This window comes from Panulirus ornatus, chromosome 52, assembly GCF_036320965.1.
Source record: "Panulirus ornatus isolate Po-2019 chromosome 52, ASM3632096v1, whole genome shotgun sequence".
NCBI classification, from domain to species: Eukaryota; Metazoa; Arthropoda; class Malacostraca; order Decapoda; family Palinuridae; genus Panulirus; species Panulirus ornatus.
This window is the reverse complement of record NC_092275.1, coordinates 12,399,291-12,422,480: the sequence shown is the minus strand read 5'-3', so window position 1 is coordinate 12,422,480 and position 23,190 is coordinate 12,399,291. Positions and strand designations below refer to the sequence as shown.

General features: G+C 40.7%; 2 protein-coding genes across 6 annotated transcripts in view; one reads left to right on the top strand and one right to left on the bottom strand.

The window, feature by feature from the left end:
- LOC139765066 (deoxynucleoside kinase-like) overlaps window positions 1–7,043 on the top strand; it is a 49,352-nt gene extending 42,309 nt beyond the window's left edge. For 2 of the 5 annotated variants that reach the window (XM_071692177.1, XM_071692179.1), the window contains exon 9: window positions 3,075–5,091. In XM_071692177.1, coding sequence (XP_071548278.1) covers window positions 3,075–3,373 — 299 coding nt within the window. In that variant the 3' untranslated portion in view covers window positions 3,374–5,091. Of the gene's footprint in view, window positions 1–3,074; window positions 5,093–6,353 lie in introns of those variants that run through there. The other 3 variants (XM_071692181.1, XM_071692180.1, XM_071692176.1) reach the window with 3 other exon arrangements.
- LOC139765067 (tetratricopeptide repeat protein 21B-like) overlaps window positions 1–23,190 on the bottom strand; it is a 171,045-nt gene that overhangs the window by 11,374 nt on the left and 136,481 nt on the right. Inside the window, exons 20-26 of the mRNA XM_071692184.1 lie at window positions 16,707–16,842; window positions 11,353–11,500; window positions 8,922–9,084; window positions 8,108–8,330; window positions 7,097–7,291; window positions 6,276–6,422; window positions 2,756–2,897 (exon numbers count right to left, since the gene is read on the bottom strand). Of these exons, the coding sequence (XP_071548285.1) occupies window positions 2,756–2,897; window positions 6,276–6,422; window positions 7,097–7,291; window positions 8,108–8,330; window positions 8,922–9,084; window positions 11,353–11,500; window positions 16,707–16,842 (1,154 nt within the window). The remainder of the gene's footprint in view (window positions 1–2,755; window positions 2,898–6,275; window positions 6,423–7,096; window positions 7,292–8,107; window positions 8,331–8,921; window positions 9,085–11,352; window positions 11,501–16,706; window positions 16,843–23,190) is intronic.

Genomic DNA, 23,190 nt, shown 5'->3' with positions numbered 1-23,190 from the left:
AGAGGCAGTGAAAGCTTTGGGGAAGATGAAAGCCGGCAAGGCGGAGGGTTTGGATGGTATTGCAGTGGAATTTATTAAAAAAGGGGGTGACTGTATTGCTGACTGGTTGGTGAGGTTATTTAGTGTATGTATGATTCATGGTGGTGCCAGAGGACTGGCGGAATGCATACATAGTGCCATTGTACAAAGGCAAAGGGGATAAAGGTGAGTGTTCAAATTACAGAGGTATAAGTTTGTTGACTATTCCTGGGAAATCATATGGGAGGGTATTGATTGAGAGGGTGAAAGCATGTACAGAGCATCAGGTTGGGGAAGAGCAGTGTGGTTTCAGAAGTGGTAGAGGATGTGTGGATCAGGTGTTTGCTTTGAAGAATGTATGTGAGAAATACTTAGAAAAACAGATGGATTTGTATGTAGCATCTGGAGAAGGCATATGATAGAGTTGATAGAGGTGCTTTGTGGAAGGTATTAAGATTATATGGTGTGGGAGGTAAGTTGCTAGATGCAGTGAAAAGTTTTTATTGAGGATGTAAGGCATGTGTATGAGTAGGAAGAGAGGAAAGTGATTATTTCCCAGTGAATATCGATTTTCTGCAGGGGTGCGTGATGTCTCTATGGTTGTTTAATTTGTTTTTGGAGGGGGTTGTCAGGGAGGTTAATGCAAGTTTTGGAAAGAGGGGCAAGTATGTGGTCTCTTGTGAATGAGAGGTCTTGGGAAGTGAGTCAGTTGTTGTTCGCTGATGATACAGCGCTGGTGGCTGATCCAGGTGAGAAACTGCAGAAGTTGGTGACTGAATTTGGTAAAGTGTGGGAAAGAAGAAAGCTGAGAGTAAATGTGAATAAGAACAAGGTTATTAGGTTCAGTAGGGTTGAGGGAGAAGTTAACTGGGAGGTAAGTTTGAATGGAGAGAAACTGGAGTAAGTGAAGTGTTTTAGATATCTGGGAGTGGATTTGGAAGTGGATAGAACCATGGAAGCAGAAGTGAATCACAGGGTGGGGGAGGGGGTGAAGGTTCTGGGAGCATTGAAGAAAGTGTGGAAGGTGAGAACGTTATCTCGGAGAGCAAAAATGGGTATCTTTGAAGGAATAGTGGTTCCAACAATGTTATATGGTTGCGAGGCATGGGCTATAGATAGGGTTATACAGAGGAGGGTGTATGTGTTGGAAATGAGATGTTTGAGGACAATACGTGGTGTGAGGTGGTTTGATTGAGTAAGTAATGAAAGGGTGAGAGAGATGAGTTGTAACAAAAAGAGTGTGGTTGAGAGAGCAGAAGAGGATGTACTGAAATGGTTTGGTCACATGGAGAGAATGAGTGAGGAAAGATTGACAAAGAGGCTATATGTGTTAGAGGTGGAGGGAACAAGGAGAAGTGGGAGACCAAACTGGAGGTGGAAGGATGGAGTGAAAAAGATTTTTAGTGATTGGGACCTGAACATATTGAAAGGTGAAAGGCTTGCAAGGAACAGAGTGAATTGGAACGATGTGGTATACCGGGGCTGACGTGCTGTCAATGGATTGAGCCTGGGCATGTGAAGCGTCTGGGGTAAACCATGGAAAGTTTTGTGGGGCCTGGAAGTGGAAAGGGAGCTGTGGTTTCGGTGCATTACACAAGACAGTTAGAGACTGAGTGTGAACGAATGTGGCCTTTGTTGTCTTTTCCTGGTGCTACCTTGTGCACACGTGTGGTGGGTGCCATTTCATATGTGGCGGGGTAGCAGAGGGAATGGATAAAGGCAGCATGTATGAATTATGTACATGTGTATATATGTATATGTCTGTGTATGTATAAGTATATGTTGAAATGTATAGATATGTATATGTGTGTGTGTGTGTGTGTGGGCATTTATGTATATATATGTATGTGTGGGTGGGTTGGGCCATTGTTTTGTCTGTTTCCTTGCGCTACTGCGGGAGACAGCAACAACATATAATAAATAGAATATGTAAATGAATAAATAAATATATATATTATTATTATTATTGTTATTATTATTATTATTATTATTATTATACTTAATCACCATTTTCCACACTAGTGAGGTAGCGCAAGGAAACAGACGAAAGAAGGGCCCAACCCACCCACCTACACATGTATATAAATACACGCCCACACATGCACATATACATACCTATACATTTCAACGTATACATACACATACATATATACACACGTACATATTCATACTTGCTGCCTTCATCCATTCCCATCGCCACCCTGCCATACATGAAATAGCACAACCCACCCCAAGAGGTGGCACTAGGAAAAATGGCCACATTCGTTCACACTCAGTCTCTAGCTGTCATGTGTTATGCACTGAAACCACAGCTCCCTTTCCACATCCACGCCAGAGGAAAGATATACGAAGTATTTCAGCTATGTGCACTGCAATTAAAGTTTCATAGTCCTCAGAGCAGCTATGGCATTTAATTAGCTGACATTTATATCATCCATGATTAGCCTTACTCTCAGATGTCCAACACAAAATCAGTCTCATGAGACTTAATTTCTCCATAGGGAAAATGACACCAACTTTCCTCCTACCCCTTGCTCCTCTTCATTCCACAAGAGCCCTCAAAGTAGGGCACATCACAGTTATTTGTGGTGAAAGACAGCCCCCTACTTAATCTTTATATCTAAGGGGATTGCTACTTCCTGAATGTTTCTCAAGGATGATATATACACATCAAATAAGCCATGTCTGTGTGGCTAACCTATGAAAAAACCCACTTGGGCATCAAATAACATCTTACCAATCATGGGATTTGTATTACCACTAAACTTCCATGCCTGTTCATAGTTGTATGCAGCATCACGGTAACTCTGCTCCTTTTCCATAATGAAGCCCATATACTCATAGGCTTTCATGCACGAACGGTTGTGTTGTAAGACTCTCTAAAAAGCAAGAAACAAAAGTAAATGTTTAGCATAAAGTCTCATCCAGCAAGTTATGTGCTGACTGTAGATATTAACTTCATCATGTGTTGAAAAGGAAAAAGTGATAACATCCACAACCTTCCTCAATTCACTTAACTCCTGAACTTATGTTATCTGTGATTTTTTCTTCTACAGTGATCAACATGGCACAGGTAAAACATATCCCAATTATGGCCATCATGGATGAAGAGAAAAAGACTGATGAAAATAATCAGGGTATCATAAGTGTTCGTAGAACTGATTCTTATAAAGTTTACAGGAAAAGAGAAAGATTAGAGAATTCGAAAGTTTTGTTGTTCAAGGAAAAGATGAAAGAGAATTCAAAAGTTTTGTTGTTCAAGGAGAGAAGGTGGTATCATAATGGTCAACCCTTCTGTGACCACTCTCCAAGTAGGAAACAACAGTCAAATGCATGCCATGCATCTAAGCCTTAGTAGCAGGAACACGCAAGCAGCTCATGGGAGAAGTGGTCGAAATAGTACTTGCAAAGAGAGATAGGACATCATCATCATGGTGGACAGGAAGGGATAGATGCAGAGATAAGATACCTGAAGAATTAACAAGACAGATGGCTTTATATTCCACTCTTGCTAATAGAAAGGTAAGTGAAGAACCACCCAAGATATGTGAGCTTTAGTTATGGAATAGTTGCCAGCAGGGATTACAGCACCTATAAAGGACCCCTAGCTTTTGGGAAGCAGACTTTATTGGGTTTCCAGGATAGAGCTGAGGATATGTTTATGCCTAACATGTTTGTTGTTAAAGGACTGGATTGTGGTATTCTGAAATTTATAAAGGGAAAAGAAGGCTTATGACAGGACTGGTGCTACCCAGGACCTCTGTAATGGGTCATGCAGCCAAAGGCTGCTCTACTTCCAATAGCATGGAAATGTTCTTTGATTAGACTCTAATACTGTAACCTCACCAAAGGTGACTTTTCACTCTTCGTTTAACCTTGAACAGGTGGAGTCTGGATGAACTGAGGGTAATGCACAAAGGACGAAAGCAAAGTTTCTAAGGGTAGAGAAAGTTTGAGCCAAATGGCTTCAAAGTTTTATGGTTTTGAGAAACAGGCCTTGGAGTGTTTACACATGTCTGATTACACTAGCTTGTTGGACAAGTATTCATGATTTAACCCTCATAAACTTCTCCATACAAATCGATGATGTAATATTTTTTTTTTTTTTTTTTTTTTTTTTTTGCTTTGTCGCTGTCTCCCGCGTTTGCGAGGTAGCGCAAGGAAACAGACGAAAGAAATGGCCCAACCCACCCCCATACACATGCCTTGATTCAATCCACTGACAGCACGTCAACCCCGGTATACCACATCGCTCCAATTCACTCTATTCTTTGCCCTCCTTTCACCCTCCTGCATGTTCAGGCCCCGATCACACAAAATCTTTTTCACTCCATCTTTCCACCTCCAATTTGGTCTCCCTCTTCTCCTCGTTCCCTCCACCTCCGACACATATATCCTCTTGGTCAATCTTTCCTCACTCATTCTCTCCATGTGACCAAACCATTTCAAAACACCCTCTTCTGCTCTCTCAACCACGCTCTTTTTATTTCCACACATCTCTCTTACCCTTACGTTACTTACTCGATCAAACCACCTCACACCACACATTGTCCTCAAACATCTCATTTCCAGCACATCCATCCTCCTGCGCACAACTCCATCCATAGTCCACATCTCGCAACCATACAACATTGTTGGAACCACTATTCCTTCAAACATACCCATTTTTGCTTTCCGAGATAATGTTCTCGACTTCCACACATTCTTCAAGGCTCCCAGAATTTTCGCCCCCTCTCCCACCCTATGATCCACTTCCGCTTCCATGGTTCCATCCGCTGCCAGATCCACTCCCAGATATCTAAAACACTTCACTTCCTCCAGTTTTTCTCCATTCAAACTCACCTCCCAATTGAATTGACCCTCAACCCTACTGTACCTAATAACCTTACTCTTATTCACATTTACTCTTAACTTTCTTCTTTCACACACTTTACCAAACTCAGTCACCAGCTTCTGCAGTTTCTCACATGAATCAGCCACCAGCGCTGTATCATCAGCGAACAACAACTGTTGGGGATGAGAGAGCTTGGGAAAGCTCTCTCATCCCCAACAGACTTCATACTTGCCCCTCTTTCCAAAACTCTTGCATTCACCTCCCTAACAACCCCATCCATAAACAAATTAAACAACCATGGAGACATCACACACCCCTGCCGCAAACCTACATTCACTGAGAACCAATCACTTTCCTCTCTTCCTACACGTACACATGCCTTACATCCTCGATAAAAACTTTTCACTGCTTCTAACAACTTGCCTCCCACACCATATATTCTTAATACCTTCCACAGAGCATCTCTATCAACTCTATCATATGCCTTCTCCAGATCCATAAATGCTACATACAAATCCATTTGCTTTTCTAAGTATTTCTCACATACATTCTTCAAAGCAAACACCTGATCCACACATCCTCTACCACTTCTGAAACCACACTGCTCTTCCCCAATCTGATGCTCTGTACATGCCTTCACCCTCTCAATCAATACCCTCCCATATAATTTACCATGAATACTCAACAAACTTATACCTCTGTAATTTGAGCACTCACTCTTATCCCCTTTGCCTTTGTACAATGGCACTATGCACGCATTCCGCCAATCCTCAGGCACCTCACCATGAGTCATACACACATTAAATAACCTTACCAACCAGTCAACAATACAGTCACCCCCTTTTTTAATAAATTCCACTGCAATACCATCCAAACCTGCTGCCTTGCCGGCTTTCATCTTCCGCAAAGCTTTTACTACCTCTTCTCTGTTTACCAACTCATTTTCCCTAACCCTCGCACTTTGCACACCACCTCGACCAAAACACCCTATATCTGCCACTCTATCATCAAACACATTCAACAAACCTTCAAAATACTCACTCCATCTCCTTCTCACATCACCACTACTTGTTATCACCTCCCCATTTGCGCCCTTCACTGAAGTTCCCATTTGCTCCCTTGTCTTACGCACTTTATTTACCTCCTTCCAGAACATCTTTTTATTCTCCCTAAAATTTAATGATACTCTCTCACCCCAACTCTCATTTGCCCTTTTTTTCACCTCTTGCACCTTTCTCTTGACCTCCTGTCTCTTTCTTTTATATGTATCCCACTCAATTTCATTTTTTCCCTGCAAAAAAAAATATATATATATATATATATATATATATATATATATATATATGATCATAAGTAGCAGTTTCATGTGTTTGGAGTTGGTTATTGACAGGATTACATAACTCTGAAGAAACTATTTTCCTACCTTAAGTAAATCTGTTGCCATGTCATATTTTCCAGTCTGTACATATATATCTGCTAAAAGCAGCCAACACCTTTCAAGGTATTCAGCATCTTCAAAGTTCCAGACAGCTTTAGCAAGACGTTTGAGCTGATTTCGAGCACGTGGTGTCTAAGAAGAGGAAAATAACATCTCAGCAATCTTTTAGTGGAGTAACAGCATTGTTGGAATATGATCTTCAGATCTGAAGACTGCATGGCAATCCATCTCCATCCAAATACACCATCCTACTGTGCACCAGAGCATTTCAGGCATACCCTTTTAAAAAATACAATCTTTGAATATTCTGGTTCTGCTTTATCTTTTCATTACCTAAATACTTTCCCAGGTATTTTAGTATAAAGGTTTATGCAGAAACTACACACAAACACCCGAGTCACATTCAGATTCCTATATCGAGGCATCCATCTGAAGTACACTGCATATTTCTCCCTTCTTTACCTCTGGTTTTTCTCTCTATATAACTTACTACACTCAAATATACTCTTTCAAGCTTTGAGTTTTTTTTGCTTGACCCATGCAATGCAAATCTTTACTTAACCATATTATTATCCACCTACCCATCTCCTTATCACTACAAACACAGACTAAACATATCAAAGGACCCATCATGGTCAATGTAACTTTCATGTTAAAGAAATTGAACACTTACTCAACTGTCCAACACTCATTTCACAGACAAACATACATCACCACAATTCTTGACATGTAAGTTACAAAACTGCCTAATGACCAGCTGACTAAACATCTCCTTTTCTCACATGTGTAGACATGATTTCACTAACCTGCTTAAGTATCATGTAGGCTGTAGCCATCCCAAGTATTGCTCCCACATGATCCTTATAACTGTCCTGACTGGCGATGTTCATGAACTCCTGCAAAGCTCGCTCTGCATTGGCCTTCTGCTTAGTAGCCAGCAGAAGGAAGTTTGTGAGGATTTGAAGACTCACTTGCTGGTCTCCAGGCTTTGGGTGCAGTTCCTGGCAAAGAAATGAGTAATTCACTGAAATAAAATGCTGAAAGCAATATTCATCATACACAAGGAAGAGAGAATATTAGAGGTACTGGTACTTTAGAGTGGGATGAAGTTGAAAAGATATTTTCATATTCAGCATATATAAGCAGAGGAAATACTGAGATAAGATAAAATGTTTTTATTTATTAACAGTTTTATTAACAGTAAAGTACACAAGTTTTCAGCTTTAAAGTCACCAGAGAAACTTCAACCACTCTCAAATATAAGCAAAATTCTGGTTACAGTTAAGTCTGTTAATTCATAAGTTGTTTTGGAGACCAGTCTTTGGTGGACTGAAATACCTAATGCAGGCAGTTAAACACTAGGTCTGCCATTACATGGCTAAGAAATGAGAAATTCATTATTGTTTCACTATCCTAATATGTTGTGTAGAGTGGACTGTGGTTTCCATGCACTGCACATGACAGCTAGAAACTGTATGTGAATGAATGCAGCCTTTCTTTGTTTACTCCTGGTTCTACTTTGCCAACAAAGGAAATGGTGATCAAGTATGAAAAAGAAAATATATGTTGAAGGTTCCTGTTGGTAAGATGCCACCAAGTGCAGCATTCTGATGGCATGCATATAGGGCAAGACTCTTTGCCTTGTCAAACAAGGTCTGTAACTAATCATTTCAGTATGAATAATCTATTCCAAACTTTTCATGAATGATAATCTTATGGGCCATGAAAGCAAATACATGGCACTTTGTGGAAACAAAAAATGAGGAAAGGCAGTTCTGTAATGGGAAAATTATGTAATTTGCAATAGCACTCCTTACCTTTAGTAACTTATCAGCTGTTCTGATAGCCATATCCAGAGTGTCCCTTGCTCCTGACTGATTGACTTCACTGTCAACTGACTCAAAAGTCTCACCGCCAATGGTGTCATTGTCAGGGTTGAGACAAATTTCTATCATGCTGTAGATTGCACGCTGACCCCATTCTTGGTCTTTTCGTGCTTTGTTGAAGTACTTGAGAGCAGCATTTGGGTTTCCCAAATACCTGTAGTGAGAGATGTTAAATCTCTGATATTTGTAATAATATAGCATTACTATGTAGCAAAATAAAATTAGCAGAAATTGTGGATTATATGTAATAAAAGGCCTTAACCTCTATGTAGAGCAAAGGAAATTATGGTTAATTAACTAAAGAAGACCATACATAACCTCTTAGTAACTAAAGAAGACCATACATAACCTCTTAGTAAGACTTGAGAGTAGGCAATCTTTTAGTGTGAAAAGTGTAACAACAGACACATTTATTCACTACTTTTATGTTTATCCTTTTAACCTTTTATGAACTGGTCTGCCCATTTTTCATTTTGAAGATGCTTCACTGTGTAACATTAAGAATTCAAGATAACTTTCTTGCATAATGTCAACTGAAGAAAAACAAATCCTGTGACAACACTGAATTTCTTATCTACTATTTCCATTACTATTTGTCATTCAAATGATTGGGATATGACCACTAATAATATTTATGGGAGACGTATACAAATAAATCATGCATAGCACTTGATCTCTACAATATAGGAATAACCTTTGAATCCTTGTGAAAATTCTTGGCAAAAACATGAAAATAGGAACTTACCATTCATACAGCCCTCTGCAGAAGTTGTAACCCGGGTCTGTATTTGGTCTTAGAGTGGCTTGTTCTGCTCGGTCTAGATATGGCCCAGCCTCATCTAGAGTGCCTGTTCTGCGCATAACCTCCACAAGTCTTGCTAAGGCTGGAAAATATGCTGGTCGACGATCTGCAAAAAATAAATTAAGATTCTAGGTGAAAAAGACAACCTACAGTGAGAGATTCATCTTTCCCATACTTATGATGGCATCAGCAAATCACTTTTCCATAAATTATTGGTGTGCTGTTTAATCCATGTATACCAATTACACAGTACAGCTTGCTTTTGCAAAATTAAGTTCCTGAGCTGTGTACTCAGAAAGTGCTGGTAAAGAGATGCTATTTCATGTGTGGTGAGTTGCGACGGGAAAGGCTGAAGGCAGTATGAATATGTAAATGTGTATATATGTATATGTATGTATGCACTGAAAGGTATATGCATGTATATGTGCATGTATGGGTGCTTATGTATATGCATGTGTATGTGGGTGGGTTTGGCTATTCCTCGTCTATTTCCTTGCGCTACCTTGCTGATGCAGGAGACGGCAATTAAGTATAATATATGGTTGTTTAATTTGTTTATGGATGGGGTTGTTAGAGAGGTGAATGCAAGAGTTTTGGAGAGAGGGGCAAGCATGCAGTCTGTTGTGGATGAGAGGGATTGGGAAGTGAGTCAGTTGTTGTTCATTGATGATACAGCGCTGGTGGCTGATTTGGGTGGGAAACTGCAGAAGTTGGTGACTGAGTTTGGTAAAGTGTGTGAAAGAAGAAAGCTGAGAGTAAATGTGAATAAGAGCAAGGTTATTAGGTTCAGAAGGCATGAGGGACAAACAAATTGGGAGGTAAGTTGGAATGGAGAAAAACTGGAGGAAGTGAAGTGTTCTAGATATCTGGGAGTGGATCTGGCAGCGGGTGGAACCATGGAAGCGGAAGTGAGTCACAGGGTGGGGGAGGGGAGCTAAGGTTCTGGGAGCATTGAAGAATGTGTGGAAAACGAGATCATTATCTCGGAGAGCAAAAATGGGTATGTTTGAAGGAATATTGGATCCAACAATGTTATATTGTTGCAAGGCGTGGGTGATACATAGGGTTGTGCAGAGGAGGGTGGATGTGTTGGAAATAAGAAGTTTGAGGACAATATGTGGTGTGAGGTGGTTTGATCAAGTAAGTAATGAAAGCGTAAGAGAGATAAGAGGTAATAAAAAGTGTGGTTGAGAGAGCAGACGAGAGTGTATTGAAATGGTCTGGTCAAATGGACAGAATGAGTGAAGAAAGATTGACCAAGAGGATATATGTGTCAGAGGTGGAGGGAGCGAGGAGAAGTTGGGAGACCAAATTGGAGGTAGAAGGATGGAGTGAAAAATGTTTTGAGCGATTGGGGCCTGAACATGCAGGAGGGTGAAAGGCGTGCAAGGAATAGAGTGAACTGGAATGATGTGGTATACCAGGGTCGACATGCTGTCAATGGATTGAACCAGGGCATGTGAAGTCTGGGGTAAACCATGGAAAGTTTTGTGGGGCCCAGATGTGGAAAGGGAGCTGTGGTTTTGGTGCATTATACATGACAGCTAGAGACTGAGTGTGAACGAATGGGGCCTTTGTTGTCTTTTCCTAGCGCTACCTCGCGCACATGCGGGGGGAGAGGGTTTTCATTTCATGTGTGGCGGGGTGTTGATGGGAATGAATAAGAGCAGACAGTATGAATTATGTACATGTGTATATATGTCTGAGTGTGTATATATATGTATACGTTGAGATGTATAGATATGTATATGTGCATGTGTGGAAGTGTATGTATAAACATATGTATGTGGGTGGGTTGGGCCATTCTTTCGTCTGTTTCCTTTCACAACCTTGCTAACGTGGGAGACAGCAACAAAGTATAATAAATAAATAGATAAAATATTTTTTTCATACGTATTTGCCATTTCCCACCTATTCCCAGTGTGTTGTAGAAGGTGACTAAAAGGGGTGGGAGTGGGGGCTGGAAATCCTTCCCTAATGTTTTACTTTTCCAAAAGAAGGAACAGAGAAGGGGGCCCAGTGAGGATTTTTCCCTCTAAGGTTTAGTCATCTGTCATTGTTGCTACCTTGCTGAAGTGGGAAATGGCAAATATGTACGAACAAAATATATATACAGCATTGATTGCCTTAGTTGCCCAAGCCATCTCAGCTAACACCAAAGAAAAAGTATTACCATCTACTAATATTATCAAAAAAATAATTCATTTTGTTTCCCCTGTTTGTCATAATGTTAAAATACCTTACCAGTACATTGCACTCTCTTCCTGTCACCCTCAGAAAACAGAATATGCTTCATTGATACACTTACAGAAGTATGAATAAACAACTTGCACTTCTTTTGCATGGGTACATGCCTTAAAATCACTATACACACCAAGAAGTTGTTGGAAGTGAAACATGGCTGTGTCATATTCATTTCTTCTGTAGGACAAGTCTGCCATCATCACTGTAGCACTATCATTCTCCTTGTCTGTCCTTAACAGTGTCATGCAAGTGTGCTGGCACTGGTCCAAATCATTAATCTGTGTAATGAAAAAGTAAATCAAAATTATAAGACCATTTAACCATAGCATACTATTCATAGCATAGAAAATTTGTGATGAAACTGAATTTGTATAAATGGTACCTGGCAATGTATTACCAAACACAACTTCATTTTATAACTTTCCATCTGTTTCATCTTTTCAAGGAAAACCCAGTCCCACTAGGAATTCCCTATTGAAATAAAAACATTACTGCTTATTGTTCCTAATGTTTCAATACAACTTTTATGCACAGTCCTTCCTAAGTACTCTGCATAATGTTTCCATAAGCTTCTTCATGTAGTATGTAATATCCTTTACATGGTGTTACTAGCTCTGCCTGCATGTGGTTACACAACAAGTGAAAAGTTACTTTTGGTGAAGCTGTGCCATTGGGAGCACAGTCTCATCAAAAAACTTGTTCCAAAGGAGTCCATATTTCCCTACAGATGGAAGTAATGTAGCCTCTGGAAAGAAGTCTTGTGTAACATCAGGACTCTCTTAGAAAAAGGTCCAGAGGTAATTGTAAATAAAATGTAATCTTTACAGTTTACAAAGAAGAGGTAGTGAAAGCTTTGTGGAAGATTAAAGCCGGCAAGGTGGCGGGTTTGGATGGTATTGCTGTGGAATTTATTAAAAAAGGGGATGATTGTGTTGTTGACTGGTTGGTAAGGATATTTAAAGTATGTATGGCTCATGGTGAAGTGCCTGAGGATTAATGGAATGCATGTATAGTGCCATTGTACAAAGGCAAAGAGGATAAAGGTGAATGTTCAAATTACAAAGGTATAAGTGTGTTGAGTATTCCTAGGAAATTATATGGGAGGGTATTGAATGAGAGGGTGAAGGCATGTACAGAGCATCAGATTGGAGAAGAGCAGTGTGGTTTTAGAAGTGGTAGAGGATGTGTAGATCTGGTGTTTGCTTTGAAGAATGTATGTGAGAAATACTTTGAAAAACAGATGGATTTGTATGTGGCATTTATGGATCTGGAGAAGGCATATGATAGAGTGATAGAGATGCTCTATGGAAGGTATTAAGAGCATATGGTGTGGGAGGCAAGTTGCTAGAAGCAGTGAAAAGTTTCTATTGAGGATGTAAGGCATGTGTACGAGTAGGAAGAGAGGAAAGTGATTGGTTCTCCGTGAATGTCAGTTTGCAGCAGGGGTGCATGATGTCTCCATGGTTGTTTAATTTGTTTATGGATGGGTTTGTTAGGGAGGTGAATGCATGAGTTTTGGAGAGAGGGGCAAGTATGCAGTCTGTTGTTGATGAGGGGGCTTGGGAAGTGAGTCAGCTGTTGTTCGCTGATGATACAGTGCTGGTGGCTGATTCGGATGAGAAACTGCAGAAGTTGGTGTCTGAGTTTGGTAAAGTGCATGAAAGAAGAAAGGTGAGAGTAAATGTGAACATGAGCATGGTTATTAGGTACAGTAGGGTTGAGGGGCAAGTCAACTGGGAGGTAAGTTTGAATGGAGAAAAAATGGAGGAAGTGAAGTGTTTTAGATATCAGGGAGTGGATTTGGCAGCGGATGGAACCATGGAAGCGGAAGTGAGTCACAGGGTGAAAGTTCTGGGAGCGTTGAAGAATGTGTGGAAGGTGAGAACATTATCTCAGAAAGCAAGAATGGATATGTTTGAGGGAATAGTGGTTCCAACAATGTTATATGGCTGTGAGACGTGGGCTATAGATAGTGTTGTGCAGAGGAGGGTGGATGTGTTGGAAATGAGATGCTTGAGGACAATATGTGGTGTGAGGTGGTTTGATCGAGCAAGTAATGTAAGGGTGAGAGATATGTGTGGTAATAAAAAGAGTGTCTTTGAGAGAGCAGAATGGGGTGTTTTGAAATAGTTTGGTCACATGGAGAGAATGAGTGAGGAAAGATTGACAAAGAGGATATATGTGTCAGAGATGGAGGGAACGAGAAGTGGGAGACCAAATTGGAGGTGGAAGGATGGAGTGAAAAGCATTTTGAGCAATCGAGGCCTGAATATGCAGGAGGGTGAAAGGTGTGCAAGGAATAGTGAATTGAAACGATGTGGTATACCAGGGTCAATGTGCTGTCAATGGATTGAAGCAGGGCATATGAAGTTTCTGGGGTAAACCACGGAAAGTTTTGTGGGGCTTAGATGTGGAAAGACTGCTGTGGTTTCAGTGCATTATATATGACAGCTAGGGACTGAGTGTGAAGGAATGTGGCCTTTGTTGTCTTTTCCTAGTGCTACCTCGCATGTGTGCAGGGAGATGGGGCTGTCATTTCATATGTGTGGCAGGGAGGTGATGGGAATGAATAAAGGCAGCAAGTATGAATTATGTACATGTGTATATATGTATATGTCTGTGTATGTATATATATGTATACATTGAAATGTATAGGTATATATATGTGCGTGTGTGAACGTGTATGTGGCTGGGTTGGGCCAATCTTTCATCTGTTTCCTTGTGCTCCCTTGTTAATGCGGGAGACAGCGACAAAGTATAATAAAGAGAATAAATAATATTTACAGTTAATTAATGAACAAGTTTTTGTTACTCATTATTTTCTTTTAATACCACTAATTTCAAACTGATGTCAAAAATATCTACCTCTCAAATATACTTTAGGGCAAAACATATTAACTCTAAAGTATTATATCCTGCTCATTCTATGGGAACATAAACAGTGCCATTACTTGTCCATACTTCTGTAAGTCTTTCTTCTGCATTGAAGGTTCTGGTCATGGAGAGAAGTCCTCTTCAGGGCCAGGCCTTACTTCATATAGTCTTTTTATTCACAAGTGCATATACACATACCCATGCATACAATTCCAATCTTTCATTTCACTCAGAAAATTCTTGACCCATTCCATTCATGCTCTGTAACACCCTCCCATACCCTCTGTGATAGCACAATTGCACTGCACATCTTTTTGAAGTGTTCTAGATACCTGGGAGTGGACATGGCAGTGAATGGAACCAGAGAATTGGAAATGAGTTATAAAGAAGGTGAGTGGGAGAAGGCTCTGGAAGCAATGAAGAATGTGTGGAAAGAGATTGTTTTGTGAGAGGGCAACAATGGGTATGTTTGAAGGTATAGTAGTCCCACAACATTATATGGATCCAAGGCATGGGTTGTAGATGAGGCTGTGCTGAGGAGGGTGGGCATGCTGGAAATAAAACGTTTGAGGATAACACGTGGACTAAAGTGGTTTGATTAAGTAATGAAAGGGTTAGAGGGAGCTTTGGAAATAAAAATTGTGTGGTTGAGAGAGCTGGAGAGGGTGTGCTGAAATGCTTTGGACATATGGAGAAAGTGAATAAGGAAAGGTTAAAAAAAGAGGATATATTTGTCAGGAGTGGGGGGGGAACAAGGAGAATGGGAGACCACATTGGAAATAGAAGGATGGAGTAAAAAAGATTTTGAGAAACCGGCCTGAATATATAAGGGGGGTGAAAGGCTTGAACGGGAGAGAGTGAATAGGAAAAATGTGGTACACAGGGATCGATGTGCAGTCAGTGGACTGAACCAGGGGATGTGAAGCGTCCAGGGTAAACCATGAAAAGGTATGAGGGGCCTGGGTGTGGCTAGGGCACTGTGATTTTGGTGCATTATACATGACAACCACAGAATGGAAGTGAGTGGATGTGGCCTTTAGTCATCTGTTCCTGGCGCTAATTCTCTGACACAGAAAATGGTGATCAACTATGAAAGAAAAAGATGACGTAATAATGAGAGCTAGAATCATCTTACAAATCCCCTTCATCTTTCTTGAATCATATCAGCTAATTCTTAAAAATCACTGGCTATTAACTAAACAACACAGTAGACATATCCTCATTCCATCAACACAATATCATCAAGGCCTATCCAATATACAACTAAAAATGCATATTAACTCCTGCTGAAATGTATAATAATTATGTGATTTAAGATCGAAACTTATACATCTCTATCGTAAAAGAATACACTGCATTGTTTAATAAAGTCACTATCAGCATTCCTTCTAGTGTGCCCAAGTCATTAATATTAATAACAAGGGAGCTAGAATCAGCTTTTCAAATACACTTGGTCTCCCTTGAATCTTAAAAAGTCATTAAAAAGTATCACCTGACTACTAACTGAACAATACCACTGGCATATCTTTTCGACATCAACACCACATCATTATGGCGTATTTCCCAAACGACTAAGGTGATGTCAACCATTCTCAAACCCATTTCATCCATCTGTCTGGCTTAAATACAAAGAGATAATGATGCACATTACCTTAACAGACGTATGTTTTACAGTACTGCAGTACCATCAGTGTCCCAACTATCTGTATTGACTGACATTATCAACAAAGGTGCTCGTAATGATACCCTATTTCTCCATCTAAACATTCTCATCCACCCATAAACATTTATCTAAACTTACAACTTCACAAAATGAAGGCAATGCAGCTGACAATGATGGAGATAATGACAAAGGCATCCAGGATGATCACACCATAGAGGGCAAGATTGAAAATGCTCTTGTTGCAACTGTTCTGGAACCAATATTGGGGGAAGTCAGCATTTTGGGCCTCGGCATGGTACACCAAAACGTTACCAAAGATAAACCAGACAGATGAGGTGAGGGAGACAATAAGGCCAATGATCTTAAAGGGGGTGGGTACTTTGTCACTCTTGCTGGCTGATCTCTTCACCTTCCTAACCAAGCTGATGCCAAATAGCATTATGATGCCTTGAATAGTGAGCCAGATTAAGATTATTTCAAACTATTTTTCCCCTTAACCAGTTTCCTTAAATCTTCATTCTACCATTCTGTGATCCTCTTCACATCACTCGTACCATTAGTATTGTACACCTTTGTAGCAGCCTCCAGTGGTACACTCTTAAAGTTTCAACATTAAATCAAACCCACACTATGCTGTTTCAGACTCTTATCTTTTCATTTAACTTCTCTTGGTAGTTACACATCATACTTTCATTACTAAACTCTTCTACTTTTATCACTGTTTTTTCTTTCATATTCTAGGCCTATACCATCTGCAACTCAAAACTAATTTGATACCCTAACTATTTCTCCATCTAATCATTCTCATCCACTCGTATATATTGATTTGACAAAGCCTCTACTAGCCCACTTCTAGGCTGCACATCATGTTAAATTCTTATCTTATTTCTTCTGACTCATTAACATAGTAATTATGTGTCAACAAACTGAATTACAGGAAAACATACTTGCATGTACAGCTTAGCTAGTGCCAAGAGAGTTGAAGCATGTTCTGGGTCATACTGAAGAGCCTCCTTATACAGCTTGATAGCTCTTTCAAAGTCACGCTGGCTTGCTGCATGCTCTGCCATTTTCCCACACATGCTAAGAAAGTATAGGGGAAAAAAATTACATCATCCTATGAAGGATGTGCCCATGGTTGTTTAATTTTTTTATGGATGGGTTTGTTAGGGAGGTAAATGCATGAGTTTTAGGGATGAGAGGGAGTGGGAAAGGAGTCAGTTATTGTTTGCCAATGATACAGCTCTAGTGGCTGATTGATGTGAGAAACTGCAGAAGTTGGTGACTGAATTTGGAAAAGATTGTGAAAGGATAAAGTTGGGAGTTAATATGAATAAGAACAAGGTTATAAGGTTCAGTAGGGTTGAGGGACAGGTTAACTGGGATGTAAATTTGAATGGAGAAAAATTGGAGGAAGTGAAGTGTTTTAGATATCTGGGGGTGGACTTGCAGCGAATGGAACCATGGAAGTGGAAGTGAGTCACAGGGTGGGGGAGGGGGCGAAGGTTCTGAGAATGATGAAGAATGTGTGGAAGGAAAGAACATTATCTCCCAGAAAAAATGGGTTCAACAATGTTATGTGGATGCAAAGCATGGGCTTTAGATAGAGTTGTACAGAGGAGGATGGATGTGTTGGAAGTAACTGTTTGGGGACAATATGTGGTGTAAGGTGATTTGATCAAGTAAGTAATGAAAGGGTAAGAAAGATATGTGGAAATAAAAAGAGTATGTTTGAGAGCGCAGAAAAGGATGTGTTGAAATGGTTTGGACAAATGGAGAGAATGAGTGAGGAAAGGTTGACAAAGAGGATGTATGTGTCAGAGGCGGAGGGAACAAGGAGAAGCGGGAGATCAAACTGGGGGTGGACGGATGGAGTGAAAAAGATTTTGAGTGATCGGGGCCTGAACATACAGGAGGGTGAGAGGCAAGCAAGGAATACAGTAAACTGGAATGCTGACGTATACCAGGGTTGACATGCTATCAATGGACTGAACCAGGGCATGTGAAGCATTTAGGGTAAACCATGGAAAGTTTTGTGGGGCCTGAAAGTGGATAGGCAGCTGTGGTTTTGGTGCATTACACATGACAGTTAGAGACTGAGTGTGAATGAATGTGGCCTTTTTTGCCTGTTTTCGTGGCGCTACCTTGCTGAAGCTGGGGGTGGTGATGCCGTTTCCTGTGAGGTGGGGTTGCGACAGGAATGGATGAAGGCAAGCAAGTATGAATATGTACATGTGTATATATGTATATGTCTCTGTGTGTGTAAGGCAAGCAAGTATGAATATGTACATATGTATATATGTAGTGAAAAAGATTTTGAGTGATTGGGGCCTGAACATGCAGGAGGGTGAAAGGCGTGCAAGGAATAGAGTGAATTGGAACGATGTGGTATACTGGGGTCGACATGCTGTCAATGGATTGAACCAGTGCATGTGAAGCGTCTGGGGTAAACCATGGAAAGTTCTGTGGGGCCTGGATGTGGAAAGGGAGCTGTGGTTTCGGTGCATTATTACATGACAGCTAGAGACTGAGTGTGAATGAATGGGGCCTTTGTTGTCTTTCCTAGTGCTACCTCGCACACATGAGGGGGGAGGGGGTTGTTATTCCATGTGTGGCAAGGTGGCGATGGGAATGAATAAAGGCAGACTATGAATTATGCACATGTGTATATATGTAAATGTCTGTGTGTGTATATATATGTATACATTGAGATGTATGGGTATGTATATTTGCGCATGTGGACGTGTATGTATATATATGTGTATGTGGGTGGGTTGGGCCATTCTTTCGTCTGTTTCCTTGTGTTACCTCGCTAACGCGGGAGACAGCGACAAAGCAAAATAAAAATAAAAAAATAGTATATATGTACATGTCTCTGTGTGTGTACGTATATGTTGATATGTATATGTATGTATATGTGCGTATATGGGTATTTCTGTATATATATGAGTGAAGGGGCCATTCTTCATCTGTTTCCTGGCGCTATCTCGCTGATGCGGGAAACAGCGTTTATGTATAATAATGATAATAATAATAATAATAATAATAATAATAATAATAATAATAATAAGAAGAAGAAGAAGAAGAAGAAGAAGAAGAAGAGATAGGAAGTATGTTTGAGGAAAGGAACCTGGATGTTTTGGCTATGAGTGACATGAAGCTCAAGGGTAAAGGGGAAGAATGGTTTGGGAATGTCACGGTAGTAAAGTCAGGGGTTGTTGAGAGGACAAGAGCAAAGGAAGGAGTAGCACTACTCCTGGAGTAGTCGTGAGAGTATGTGATAGAGTGTAAGAAAGTAAACTCTAGATTGATATGGGTAAAACTGGTGGATGGAGAGAGATGGGTGAATATTGGTGCCTATACACCTGGTCATGAGAAGAAAGATCATGAAAGTCAAGTGTTTTGGGAGCAGCTGAGCGGGTGTGTTAGCAGCTTTGATGCATGAGATCGGGTTGTAGTGATGGGTGATTTGAATGCAAAGGTGAGTAATGTGGCAGTTGAGGGAATAATTGGTGTACATGGGGTGTTCAGTGTTGTAAATGGAAATGGTGAAGAGCTTGTAAATTTGTATGCTGGAAAAGGACTGGTGATTGGGAATACCTGGTTCAAAAAGAGATATATACATAAGTATACGCAAGTAAATAGGAGAGATGGCTAGAGAGCATTATTGGATTACGTGTTAATTGATAGGCGCATGAAAGAGAGACTTCTGGATGTAAATGTGCTGAGAGAGGTAACTGGGAGGATGTCTGATCATTATCTTGTGGAGGCAAAGGTGAAGGTTTGTAGAGGTTTTCAGAAAAAAAGAGAGAATGATGGGGTGAAGAGAGTGGTGAGAGTAAGTGAGCTTGGAAAGGAGACTTGTGTGAGGAAGTACCAGGAGAGATTGAGTGCAGAAAGGAAAAAGGTGAGAGCTAATCACAAAAGGGGACTGGGGCAGGAATGGGATGTATTTAGGAAAGCAGTGATGGCTAGCGCAAAAGATGCCTGTGGCATGAGAGAGGTGGGAGGAGGGCAGATTAGAAAGGGTAGTGAGTAGTGGGATGAAGAGGTATGACTGTTAGTGAAAGAGAAGAGAGAGGCATTTGGATGATTTTGCAGGGAAATAGTGCAAAAGACTGGGAGATGCATAAAAGAAAGAGGCAAGAGGTCAAGAGAAGGGTGCAAGAGGTGAAAAAGAGAGCAAATGAGAGGGTAATAGAGTATCATTAAATTTTAGGGAGAATAAAAAGATGTTTTGGAAGGAGGTAAATAAAGTGCATAAGACAAGAGAACAAATGGGAACAAGGGTGAAGGGGGCAAATGGGGAGGTGATAACAAGTAGTAGTGAAGAAAAACAGAGATGGAGTGAGTATTTTGAAGGTCTGTTGAATGTGTGTGATGACAGAGTGACAGATATAAGGTTATTTGGTTGAGGTGGTGTGCGAAGTGAGAGGGTTAGGGAGAATGATTTGGTAAACAGAGAAGAGGTAGTGAAAGCTTTAGGGAAGATGAAAGTTGGCAAGGCAGCAGGTTTGGATGGTATTGCTGTGGAATTTATTAAAAAAGGGGATGACTGTGTTGACAATTAGTTGGTGAGGATATTCAGTAAATGTATGATTCATGGTGAAGTGCCTGAGGATTGGCGGAATGCATGTATAGTGCCACTGTACAAAGGCAAAGGTGATAAAGGTGAGTGTTCAAATTACAGGGGTATAAGTTTGTCAAGTATTCCGGAGAAATTATATGGGAGGGTATTGATTGAGGGGGTTAAGGCATGTACATAGCAGCAGATTGGGGAAGAGCAGTGTGGTTTCAGAAATGGTAGAGGATGCGTGGATCAGGTGTTTACTTTGAAGAACGTATGTGAGAAATACTTGGAAAAACAGATGGATTTGTATGTAGCATTGATGGATCTGGAGAAGGCATATGATAAAGTTCATAGAGGTGCTCTGTGGAAGGTATGAAGAGTATATGGTGTGGGAGGTAAGTTGATAGAAGCAGTGAAAAGTTTCTATTGAGGATGTAAGGCATGTGTACGAGTAGGAAGAGAGGAAAGCAAGTGGTTCCTAGTGAATGTTGGTTTGTGGCATCGGTGTGTGATGTCTCCATGGTCGTTTAATCTATTTATGGATGGGGTTTTTAGGGAGGTGAATGCAAGAGTTTTGGAGAGAGGGGTAAGTATGCAGGTCTGTTGTGGATGAGAGGGTTTGGGAAGTGAGTCAGTTGTTATTCGCTGATGATACAGCGCTGGTGGCTGATTTGGGTGAGAAACTGCAGAAGCTGGTGACTGAGTTTGGTAAAGTGTGTGAAAGAAGAAAGCTGAGAGTAAATGTGAATAAGAGCAAAGTTATTAGGTTCAGTAGGGTTGAGGGACAAATAAATTGGGAGGTAAGTTTGAATGGAGAAAAGCTGGAAGAAGTGAAATATTTCATATATCTGGGAGTGGATTTGGCAGCGGATGGAACCATTTAAGTGGAAGCGAGTCACAAGGTGGTTGTATGTATATATATGTAAACGTTGAAATGTATAGGTATGTATATGTGTGTGTGTGTGGATGTATTTGTATATACATGTGTATGTGGGTGGGTTGGGCCATTCTTTCGTCTGTTTCCTTGCGCTACCTCGCTAACGCAGGAGACAATGACAAAGTATAATGAATAAATAACATTTCAACGTATACATATTTATTATCTTTATATATATATATATATATATATATATATATATATATATATATATATATATATATATATATTTTTTTTTTTTTTTTTACTTTGTCGCTGTCTCCCGCGTTTGCGAGGTAGCGCAAGGAAACAGACAAAAGAAATGGCCCAACCCACGCCCATACACATGTATATACATATGTCCACACACGCAAATATACATACCTACACAGCTTTCCATGGTTTACTCCAGACGCTTCACATGCCCTGATTCAATCCACTGACAGCACGTCAACCCCGGTATACCACATTGCTCCAATTCACTCTATTCCTTGCCCTCCTTTCACCCTCCTGCATGTTCAGGCCCCGATCACACAAAATCTTTTTCACTCCATCTTTCCACCTCCAATTTGGTCTCCCTCTTCTCCTCGTTCCCTCCACCTCCGACACATATATCCTCTTGGTCAATCTTTCCTCACTCATTCTCTCCATGTGCCCAAACCATTTCAAAACACCCTCTTCTGCTCTCTCAATCACGCTCTTTTTATTTCCACACATCTCTCTTACCCTTACGTTACTTACTCGATCAAACCACCTCACACCACACATTGTCCTCAAACATCTCATTTCCAGCACGTCCATCCTCCTGCGCACCACTCTATCCATAGCCCACGCCTCGCAACCATACAACATTGTTGGAACCTTGCACGCCTTTCACCCTCCTGTGTGTTCAGGCCCCGATCACTTAAAATCCTTTTCACATCATCTTTCCACCTCCAATTTGGTCTCCCACTACTCCTCGTTCCCTCCACTGCTGACACATATATCCTCTTGGTCAATCTTACCTCACTCATTCTCTCCATGTGACCAAACCATTTCAAAACACCCTCTTCTGCTCTCTCAACCACACTCTTTTTATTACCACACATCTCTCTTACCCTGTTATTACTTACTTGATCAAACCACTTCACACCACATATTGTCCTCAAACATCTCATTTCCAGTACATCCACCCTCCTCCGCACAACTCTATCTATAGCCCACGCCTCGCAACCATATAACATTTTTGCTTTCCGAGATAATGTTATCGTCTTCCACACATTCTTCAACGCTCCCAGTACTTTCGCCCCCTCCCCCACCCAATGATTCACTTCCGCTTCTGTGGTTCCATCCGCTGCCAAATCCACTCCCAGATATCTAAAACACTTCACTTCCTCCAGTTTTGCTCCATTCAAACTTACCTCCTAACTGACTTCCCTCAACCCTACTGTACCTAATAACATTGCTCTTATCCACATTCAATTATTTCTTCTTTCACACACTTTACCAAACTCAGTCACCAGCTTCTGCAGTTTCTCACCTGAATCAGCAACCAGTGCTGTATCATCAGCAAACAACAACTGACTCACTTCCCAAGGCCTCTCACCCACAACAGACTGCATTCTTGCCCCTCTCTCCAAAACTTGCATTCAGATCCCTAACAACTCCATATATAAACAAAATGAACAACCAAGGAGACATCACGCACCCTTGCTGCAAACCGACATTCAGTGAGAACCAATAACTTTCTTCCGACTTGTACACAAGCCTTACATCTTCGATAAAAACTTTTCACAGCTTCAAGCAACTCATCTCCTACACCATGTATTCTTAATACCTTCCACAGAGCATCTCTATCAACTCTATCATATGCCTTCTCCAGATCCATAAATGCTACATACAAATCCATTTACTTTTCTAAGTATTTCTCACATGCATTTTTCAAAGCAAACACCTGATCCACACA